General features: G+C 28.9%; 1 protein-coding gene across 1 annotated transcript; it reads right to left on the bottom strand.

Moving 5' to 3' along the window:
• Window positions 1-4,190: 4,190 nt before the first annotated feature.
• On the bottom strand, window positions 4,191-7,936 carry LOC123305331 (nuclear receptor subfamily 2 group E member 1). The gene is made up of 3 exons (XM_044887017.1): window positions 7,862-7,936; window positions 5,225-5,661; window positions 4,191-4,916 (listed from the first exon to the last, which is right to left on the bottom strand). Exons 1-3 carry the CDS (start codon window positions 7,908-7,910, stop codon window positions 4,191-4,193), a joined length of 1,212 nt encoding a protein of 403 aa, XP_044742952.1. The 5' UTR covers window positions 7,911-7,936.
• Between the last annotated feature and the right edge of the window lie 3,159 nt (window positions 7,937-11,095).

Below are 11,095 nucleotides of genomic sequence, written 5' to 3'. Positions count from 1 at the left end.
TATGAAATATCACGATATTATTAATTACGGACAACTAATTCTAATTAATCAATAATTTAAACGATTTAAAAAATAAAATTATAGCATTTATTCTAAGCTAAGGAAAGCGTACTTCATCTACTAGCTAGTTAACAATATTAGAATTACATCACTAAATATTCGTAATTCATTTTCTTAATTGTTCTAATATTTTAATCAAGGAATTATTCATCCATCTAAATCTAATGTTCATTGAATCTTCTTCCATATTATAATATGACAAACAATACAACATTTAATAAATACCTACCTTATCATTGTGTTGAAAACCTTAACAAAAATATTTTAACATAATATTATTCCATGTAATGACAAAAAAGTAAATCTTTGACAAATTGTATGTATAACAGAACGCCTTCTGGGTTTTAACTTCACTAATAGATTAACTATTTACACTATTGTTATAAAACGATGACCTGCTGATAAATTTTCTTTAATCTTTGGTCTATTTTTTTCTCATACTATTATATATTTGGTGGGAAGTAAACGAAGCACTTGTATCTGGCTCTCACGCAGCTGCTGATACCTGGCTCGGAATACACCCGGAAGGCTCGGATTCGATTCCCGACAAAAGAACCAAAATGTAAGAGGTTGCTCTTACATATTAATGCTGAATCGTGGAGAGAAAATGAAAATAACTTGAATGGTGTCTTGGAATCTACTCACTGAGGATAATTGGTTGTTAGCGGAAACCATGGATCTCATTGATCTTGTATTACACACTGTTTAAACACTTAAAAACTTTGAAAGGGACAAGATGGAAGGCTTAAAACAAGTGTCTTGGAGCTACGGTAGATGCCGTAGATTTCCCGATGGTTTAAAACACAATATCATATTATGCGTATGGATTTAAATCAAGCTAAATAACGGCTCGACGAACTTCGTGTTCCACTTTCTTGTGGAGTTTTTTTTAAATTAAATTCGATAGGTATCAATAAACTTTTCTATTTACTGGGAGCCGTTTCACAGATTTCATATATGGACTCAAATTTAGCAATAATCGATCACTGCAACAATTATATATAAATAATCACAGCCTCCAAATATGTTGATTGAAAGATAACGATATTATCAGGGCGGGAGAAAGAGTAAATACCATGAGTGAATGTTATAGTTTCTATTACATAAAAAACATGCCCAATTTACTAACATAGGTGAATTTGTACAATCCAATTCATAAAAAGATTGTCAAAATGTCACTAGGAATAAGTATTTACAAAACAGTTCCTTTTCTCCAATTTAAAATGTGTACTCAAGCGAAAAAAAATGTTTTTGCTTCAAACTTTTTTGTTGTTGCTTTGGCTAATAGGTGTTAAATATTTTTTTAAAGGTGTACTTTGTATGTAGTTTAAAGGATAATTATTTCAATAAATATTAACAAATAATTCTTATTATATTTTTAAGAAAATATATATATATATATATAGGTCAGATTATTTTAAATTCTTTGTAACAAAATGTTTCAATTTTTGCATTTTGCTGTTAAAATGATCAACCAGTTGATTTTAATCTACCTATAAGAATGTGTGACAAGATTACGCATGCAGTTTTTTTGACCCAATATTTAAAAAAGAGATGACCAAAAGTGAATTCTTTACATAAAAATTACTTATACGGTTTTAAAAACTTTTCCCATTAAAAGCGGATAAATTGTCTTGAGATTTCAAGAAAATTTTCGCTAGCATCATCTTCAGATTTCTTAAAAATTAACTCTTTTAAAGCACGCACTGTCAATATGAATTTATCAATTTCCAAACATTCAGGTATTTTCTGTCAAAAAGTAATGAATCAAAAATAGGTGTATAAGGCAGGAAAATCAAGTAGTTTGGGGTCTGATATTCATATAACAAATAAGGTATAATAATAGTTTTAAAAGTAGAGAGAAAAGTAACATAAACGGGCTTAGGGCCTTATAAGCGTTTAAAAAATTGCCCAATGCCCAGATGTAAAGACGTACGCAGTTACGCAAGCATTATGGCGAGCATGAAACAGAATTATTCGGAAAATTGGTGACCGGTTTTTATTGTTATTCTTTTACGAGGATAATTTTATGCCAAATACAAAAATACTTTTGCACGGCAAAAAAAATGAGTCTATGTACTGCTTTCACATTACATTTTTGGGAATGGTAAACGCATAAACTTTATTTTTATATTTTTATTAAAGCAAAAAAAGTACTAATTTAATAAAGCCTCGCAGGAAGAGGCAGATATGACATAATTTTTTTCATTACTAAGAATCAAGGGCTATTAGACTTTTCTTCTTCAGAGAATAATACCATGTGTTTAGAAAATATTTCTCAATGTGATTTTGTTTATTAGTGCATATCTTTCTTTATTCGTGTGTTTGTGTGTCTCAAAAAGAGAACAGTGAAATCAACGTTGTTTGTGGCGTATTTACGTAAAGAATTCCTTATTTTGGTCGGTAATATTTTTACTGAAAACGTAAATAATTAAATAATAAAAAAAAACAAAAAAAATAAATAAATCATAGTTTAAAAAACTAAAAAAAATGCTTTTATAACTAGCTAAACTAAACGGTAGAATATAATTCCTTTCAATTGAAAAAAATCATTTTATCATAAAAATTTATCAAAATTTCAGTAAAAATATGGTGGGAGCGCAAATAAATATATATCTTAAATTTTGATTTAATTCGATGTTTTGAGAAGAGTCAAAATCATGTTCAAAATTTTCGTTCATACTAACGTAGCTAATAAAAGCGTGTTAAAAATTGGCTACATTTTGTATTTTTTTATCAAGAATACTAATGAGATTCCTCGTCTCTATATGAGGCGTAGTGAGACAGATCTGCTCAACTACTATATAATAAAATTTAATAGCTACGTTCTCTTGATCAATACGGGTTTATTGAAACACTAATTTTTTTTTTAACACGCAGTAAAGCTGTGGGTAAACACAATATGAACTTACCACGTAAGTAAACAGCGAATCTCAACCTAAAACTAATCGACTCCAAATTTAAATATTAAAATCATTAAAATCAGATATTCAAACTGTAGGAAAATCTGTTACTAGCAGATTTCATATTTATGAACACCCATTTTTGTCCGAAATTTGAATATCAAGCAGCGAAAATCGACGATGTTCTCTAATTTTATCTTAATTTGCATTTCTAACAAGCACCTACTAATAAAGTAAAGAGATAAGTATCTGAAAAGTGATAAACAAACAATCAAAAAGCAAATTTGAAATCAAAATGTATATTCTGTATTTTTTAAATATAATTTTTTACATGAATAAATTTTTTCTTTTATTTATAATGTCAAACAAACTTAAAAACGAAATTATTGCATTCTTAATTTAAAAATAATTTGATGATGTTCGATAAAAAGAGATTAGTTCAAACAAATCAGTTTTATGTTACGGCAGTAGAAAATTGCCTGTGAAATTCGTACAATACCTCTTTTTTCCCATCAACATCGAATTATTTATGTGCATTTATTAATTAAACTAAAATCATTTAATAAATATTTACACAATTTACATTGAAATAATTTTTAAATTTACTATCACTTTAATTTCTAGAACGAAATTATTTTAAAATAATTGTTTTACTCTTTAAAATTTATTGACAAAATTAAAAAAAAAATCATTAGTTTCTATAATAATTAATAAGAATTTTAATGTTAATTAAAAACGGTTTAAGAGAATGAAATTTTTCGACGAAAATTTTTCACAATTCTGTCAATAGTTTTTAGAGTAAATTTTCAATAAATAGACAAAGCAAAATTATATATAATATTTTTAACATACGTAAGATCTGTATGAAATAACAAATTTTAATATTTCTTTGTACAAAAATTAGTAATTTTAAGAAAATGAAAAAGTTACGATGTTAGAAACTAGTTGCCAAAAATTGTAATAATATAGTTTTATCTATTGCACTTATTGCCAGAAGAAAATTTTCTGTAAAAAATAGTGTGCCTGGCAAAGTTAGGTTGCTAAATTTTTTATTACAATTTTACGAAGAAGTCACAGTATATTCTGAATGTATATATTTCAACTTTTACAATTATTTCTCAAATTTAAAAAAAAAATAGAAGTTGTTATTTTAATGCCAGCAACACTGAATTTCTAGTCTAACCGTTAAATATAAAAGCTAATCGAAATTTTTCGTAACATTCAATGTTATACATCATTATTCGATTTATACATATCACAAATAATTCGCTCAATTGGTATATCACCAATTGTTTTCTTAAAAAATAACTCCACAATTGTACTATTCGATACAGATTTTAAAGCTGGTAATAAGAGTAACAATTTTCCGAAACGTAATGGTTGTCCAGGTTGCGTTGTTAAAATATATTTATTCAGTGTAAATTGTGTATGATCTTGCAACGAAACTACGCTTGTAATACTTGATAATACTTTTGGTTCAGTGGTTGTTGAGGAGGTAGAATCCGCTGACGTAGTTGGTGACATACCAGAAGATGAAGGTCCATCAAACGAAGTTTTAAATAACACAATCGCTCGTAAACATGCAAATTCATGTGGATCTACTCGCATTTCAGCAAATCGTGCTAAAGTATCTTGAAACAATTTTACTTCATGTAACAATTTCAAAGTTTTGGTTGGATCTGTGTCTGTACAACTTAAGGCTCCGCAAGCATGTACCAATTGTCCGAGTTCCAAAGGTATAAGAAATTGTGCTGCTCCTAAGACAAATAATTCACTCCAGCTTTCTTCCAAGAGTAACAGTTGATCTGATAACGGGAGTGTAGTGAATGCTGGAACGCTTTTAGCCCATTTTACATTCATAAATAATAAACGTGCCGCAGATTCGCATACTGTTTCAGGATTTAAAACGGGTGCCATTGTTGCTGGAGGTGCCATAGGCAAACCAAGTGGAAACTGAAAATAAAATTATCAAAATTTAGATTAAATGCTCTCTTAAATCAGCAGCAAAATTATTGGTTGAAAATTATCTATTATGTTTATGTGTCTACTTCAATCAGAATTGTGACTTATAAAACTTCATACCCCCATATGTCAACATGATTTCACCAAGATACGAAATATTTTGATTAAGTTTTTCTTTTCGAAAATATTTATAGATATATCTTTATCTTGTATAAACATAATACTTTACAATAAACTAAATAATGGGAAATTCATGTAGCTTTGTAAAAATAATAAATACTTACGCGTGGTAGATGCGCTGGATTGCACATATATGCATGTGGAGAAATAAGCGCTGGTGGGGGTGGTGATGATTGTGAAATACTTAAATCTAGTGGTGGCATAATTCCTGGTGGTAATCGAGAATGATGATGTGCACCAATTTCACTTGGATCCTTAAAAAATAATGCCATTTGGCGGCGTAATGTAGAATTTCTTGGTCCACGCTCATGTTGTACAGCTTCTTTATTCATACCCGCTTCTTGGCATTTAGCTAAACGACACGCACGGCATTGATTTCGATGAGTTTTATCCACAATACATGTTCCTTCTGATTTTGCTTTACAAACGTATTGTCGATTACGACGTATTGACCGTTTAAAAAAACCGGCGCATCCATCGCAAGCAAAAATACCGTAATGTTTACCAGAAGAATGATCTCTGCATACTTTGCATGGAATATCATACAATATACGACCTGTAACAAGAAATTTTAATTTAAGAATGGAGAATAACATTGATCATTTCCAGGAGAGTTATAATATATCCTGATTTAAAGAGGGATCGCTTAGAGTGCAGTTACCGCCCACAGTTTTTTTAGAAATGAACAATAGTCTAATTACTTAGTTGGGGGTTTGAATTTAAATGTCATATTATTTTCAAGTAATGTTTTTATTTCAATTATGTACCTACAAAAGAACCGGAAATAGTTAGTGTTTTTGATTGCTCTTTACTAGGTATAAGGAAGGGAAATGCCAAATTAAGGGTTGTCAAAAACTAGTCACAGAGATTTTGATAAAGTGGATATTTGTGGTATACATTTCTTGCCATTGTTATGACATATATAAATGACATAAATACTTAATATTATGGAAATCTATGTAGAAGGATCATGCATCAAATTCTTTTTAAGACTATAATGAAAACAAATATTTTCTATAATAATCCAGTGCTTTAGACATAGAGCCTGAGATAAAAGTTAAAAAGTGATTTTCTATTTTGGCGAAGCATGGGATATATTCATTAGATCAATCTCAATCATCTCTAAGAGTTGGTATGTGTAATAATTATAGCAAGGTACTAAGCCTCATAACTTTTAATCTAAGAAAGTTCTCTTGTAGGGCTTTTAAGTGAAACGCTCTATCCTGGCCAGAGCCATGGAAATTGTGAAGAATGTTTTATTTTGTTATTGCATGAAGAAAACAAAAAACTATCCAATAACAAATGCATATAACTCTGTCTAATACTATAAAACAGGATGCCCGTCGCAATTCACTCTGAAAATTGTAAATGTTTTCTTGATTGTCGGTCAAAAGGTTTTTTTTTTGTTGTCTCACCAGTGACTAAGCTTGCTTGACAGAATTTAGTCACTCGAGAAATGTTTGCCAATGACGTCGCGTGTTCATCGTCGAATATATCTAAACCATTTTCATTCACCGGCAATTTTTTATTCAAAACTTGTATATCTATGCGGTTTTTTCGGCCTAAGCCAGACAAGTATCAAATTGTGACGTACAAATTGTTTACCCCCATCATGTCATTAAAAATATGAGAAAACTGTTACCCTAAAAGCTAACATAAAATGAACATCTAAATTGGTAAGCTGAGATTTCAGCCCATATGGCACATTTTAATTCTATATATATTCATTTCGGAAAATAAGAGCGTCATTTGGTTCGACAAATTGATATATACACATACATAAATGTTTATAAATAATAAATTCTCCCACAATTCTAATACAATGCAAACAGGTTGATTAATAAATTAGAGTAAATTTAACATCTGTTTCAATTTTTTTTTTGTTGATAAGCAGTATCATTATTTTAAAAACTTTATGTGGGAATAAGTGAAAAAATCAATCTTTTATGTTTATAGGCAAAACTTGCAGAAAAAAACTCAATGTATATTTGATCTTTATGTTAATTTATTTAGAAAAATTAGCCTGGAGTCGAAAAATAAAAACTTCTCTCACTTTCAACATACTGTTATAAATATAACAGGCGAAGTTTTCGCTGAGTTTAAAAATTATAATAGGTAAACGCTTTTTGTTTAAAAAAAAAAAAAAAACATAAATCTATTCGTACACAATCGTGTTTTCAGCGTGAATTCTTTTTAAACCAAATTATATTGCAAGCTGGGTATTTTCATTACGAATTGGTTATTGTCTTACAGTTGGGTTGATAATTTCGACTATAGAAGAATTAGTTGATATTTTAGCCCTTCTGTACAAAAATGGGACACCAGAAATAGGAAAAATTCTATTTAAGCTAGAGACCCGCTTCTGTACACATAGCCTCAGCTTAAAAGTAAACATGCAAAACTGAAACCATGTTCCTTATTCCATTTCAAATGTCTTTGCTAATGTTTTGGCAAAAGTAAAATTAAAAGCTTTGCTATTTTTCGGATATCTTAGAAGCACAAACTACACAAAGTTAGAAGCACTAAACTAAATGTGTGACTTCATACAGGCGTGAGTCATAGGTACTCACGCAAAATATGAACAACAAATTATTCATATTAGATAGACATACTCAAAACAATTGAATAGGCACATTTCCGCATATTTTATTCTCGAATTTGATTCAAATATTAAAATTTTATTGTGTTTTAAGTCTAAAACTGTACCAATTCCCAATATGAATATTAAAGTTATTATTAACTTAAGCTCAACTTACTTGATGAAGGTGAAACTTTCATTTGCATTCTCGGATCCATATTTTGCATTAAATTTGTCGTATCTTGATGATGAATCGATGATGTGTTTGCATTACTTAACATTATCATAACGTCCGAAAAGAATTTCCAAAAACAAGAACAAATAAAAAAATCAAACAAAAGTTTTCAAAGCACGTTACACTTAGAAACCAAACACGCAATATTTAAAACACCACTTGTTCAAAAAAACAAGTTTCATAAAACAAGATAAACTAATCAACTTCACTGTATCAGTTGTAATCCAAAAGTGATCTAAAGTTTGGAAAACTTTTTGGTTTATGAGTCAAAAAAAAGCATATACTTTTTCACTTCATATATCAATTAATTTGGTGACGGCGTTAATTTTAGACTTTTTAGTTTTTCGTTACCATTTGATTGGTTCATACGTTACCCCCTCTAAATTATTTAGGGTTGGTAATATCCCTTCCATGATAATTTAGGGGTGTCGCAATGTTATATTTATAAGTTACTTTACAATCGAAAAGGTACCTTTTTATGAATGAAAAAAGCTATAGTATATTATATTGAAAAGGGATTCTTTTTTGTAGTATATTAAATTATATTGTATAATGTTGTCTTTATTTAACTTTTTAGTGTTGTCTTTATTTATTTTTTGAGTTGCCACTTATAACGTAACGAAATATTACATTTAATGTTTTTTAAATCACTTCTTAACTTATTTTTGAATTTATACAAAAAAATTTACTTTATGTTATTAACAAATTTTATTTCTTTTGAGCCAGGTTACGTGTAGTTTGTACACTGAATAATTGACGGAAAGCTGGAAAAGTTTTATTCTCTTCATTTATCCATTATGAGGAAAGTTTCCAAAAATTTTTTGGACTGTTTCAATTTTTTATCCGTAACTCCCAAACGATGGGATGCATTTCAAGAAAAATATTTTTTAAGTTATGTATGTATGTACATCGAATGACTTCCAGATCTATGTTTAGAAAAAATCTAAATAAAAAATACTTTTTAGCTAGCTTTTATTGTATTAAAAAGTAGGAAATAATTTTTTCTAAGAGTACCTCATACATGACTATCCGCTTGAGGCGCTCAATATAAAATATCAACAATGATTCAGAGCACCTCAATGTAACTATGATTGTTCGGGTGGTATCTTGCAACTTAGATTTATATTGAGCGTCTCAAGCTTTTGCGAATAGTCATGTATGAGTGACTCATAGAAAAAATGATTTTCTACTTTTTAACACAATAAAAGCTTGTGTTTTAAAAACTATTTTTAATTTAATTTTTTAATTTAAGACTAAATAGATATCCGTATGTATATCAAATATGGTGAAAGCGATGGTAAAATCAGGACGTCACTTAACTTACCATGCATTTTCATTTAAACTAAATTTATTTGGGAAATTAAGGCCTAATTGGTTGAGGGTAACTGCTTCAAAATTACAAGCTTCCACCCGGGCAAACATACATACATTGCTAGTTATATAAAAGCTTAATAATTAATAATTATATTAAATGAATTATAATAATTTTTGTTTAAAATAAAACATATTTTTCAAATATAAATGTAATGTAAATATGAAGAACTCATTCATGAATGATCGACAGAAAAGCATTTTTTTATACTTTCATGTCAAAGTCAAAATATTATGCATTTTTTAACCTGAGTTTTCTATTTCAACTCATCTTGTACAACTTGAGACCTACCGAATTCTAAAATATACTATTTTTGTATAATTATATAGAGTTTCAAGTTTCTATCTTTTTTCATTCATATCAAAAATTTTGATTCACTAAATAATTACACAATTTAATAAAAGCAACCTACCTATATATTTATGTTATTGTTAAGAGAATCATATTGTCATCCTTTCTTGATATATCAAATATGTATTTTGACATATGTTTGATATATCAAAAATAATAAGTTTAAAAACCCAAAATACATTTCGCAAGTAGTAATGAGTATCTATTTCGCACAACAATTTAACATAACTCAAAAAAATTCGATTTTGTCACATTCGTACATAATTTTTGATAATATATAGGGTGAAGCAGAGAAGTAAACGATATTGAAAATGTTGTTAAGCAAAAATCAATCAGTTTGAACGGTGGGTGTCGTAGATAAATTTCTGAAAATTTTATCAAATACTTCGTTGATTCTTTAAATAATTTAATTTTATACCTTCTTTAAGTTTTTACAGTATGAATTAATTGTAATATTAGTTTAGAAAGGACACACTTCTGATTTAGTAGTCAACCCAATACGTGCGTTTGATTTGATCAGGATATTTATAATGATATAATATGCAAATTTTTTTGTACTTACTTCAAATTATGGCTGAAAAAAAAATAAAAAATGACAATTATAAAAATATTTTTTCATTTTCTCAAAATTCATAGAAAGCTGAATCGATTGAAAAAGTTTTAGTTTCCTAGGTAACCTAGATGAAAAATCCTCCCCGTCTCTTCAACCAAAATTATCTATTAAATATATTTCGAGTGTGTAGATGTAAGTCACTGTACCGATTTCGATGAAATTTTTGTGTGTGTTCAAGTGAATTCGATGATGGTTTAGATTTACCATTCGGTCCACTACAACTGATTTTAAGGGTTCCGCAACAAAAAAATTAAATTTCATTAAATGGTGGGAGCGCATAGAAATCATATGTAACATTATATTACAACTTATTAAGTACTATGTATTTTTAATTGTATTCCGGTATTATTTACTATTAATTCAGTTATTGTAAATAGATATTTATTAGAGCTATATGAGAGCTCCACGAGCTCCACTGCCGAAAGCTCCAGTCCGGCCAAAGGCCGAAGGTCTGCCAGTGGGCTGTCCAATAGATAGGAGAAAAATTTGGGTTTAGCAAGAGGAGGTTAGCAGGATGACTTTAGCGGGATGAGTTAAGCGGGATGGAGTTATCGGGCAAGCTAAGCATAGTATAGGAATTAATGAACTGGAGTTACCTTTCCACAGGACAACGTCTTTCCGGTCCGCTAGTTAATAAATAATATTCGCCATTTGAATTTGAATATGCTACAGGAAATCTATGAACTGGTACAATATAAACAACTTTCCACTATCAACATTTCCACTTACTTAAAGCAAATTCGTAATTATCAGAGAAAAGTAAAAACAAGAACAAATTTTACCAATTTCAAAACATTTAGACACACTTATCTATCAAATGATTTTAGAATATTTATATATG

This window comes from Chrysoperla carnea, chromosome 1 (genome assembly GCF_905475395.1).
Source record: "Chrysoperla carnea chromosome 1, inChrCarn1.1, whole genome shotgun sequence".
Lineage (NCBI taxonomy): Eukaryota > Metazoa > Arthropoda > Insecta > Neuroptera > Chrysopidae > Chrysoperla > Chrysoperla carnea.
The sequence above is the reverse complement of the archived record's forward strand: the minus strand, read 5'-3'. Positions and strand labels throughout refer to the sequence as shown.

Excerpts from the sequence above, each read along its gene's own strand:
- LOC123305331 (XM_044887017.1), bottom strand. The coding sequence starts at position 7,910 with ATGCAAAATATGGATCCGAGAATGCAAATGAAAGTTTCACCTTCATCA. Across the intron at positions 5,662-7,861 it reads GAAAGTTTCACCTTCATCAA|GTCGTATATTGTATGATATT; the intron begins GTAAGTTGAGCT and ends TTCTTGTTACAG. Across the intron at positions 4,917-5,224 it reads ATGCATATATGTGCAATCCA|TTTCCACTTGGTTTGCCTAT; the intron begins GCGCATCTACCA and ends TTTTATTTTCAG.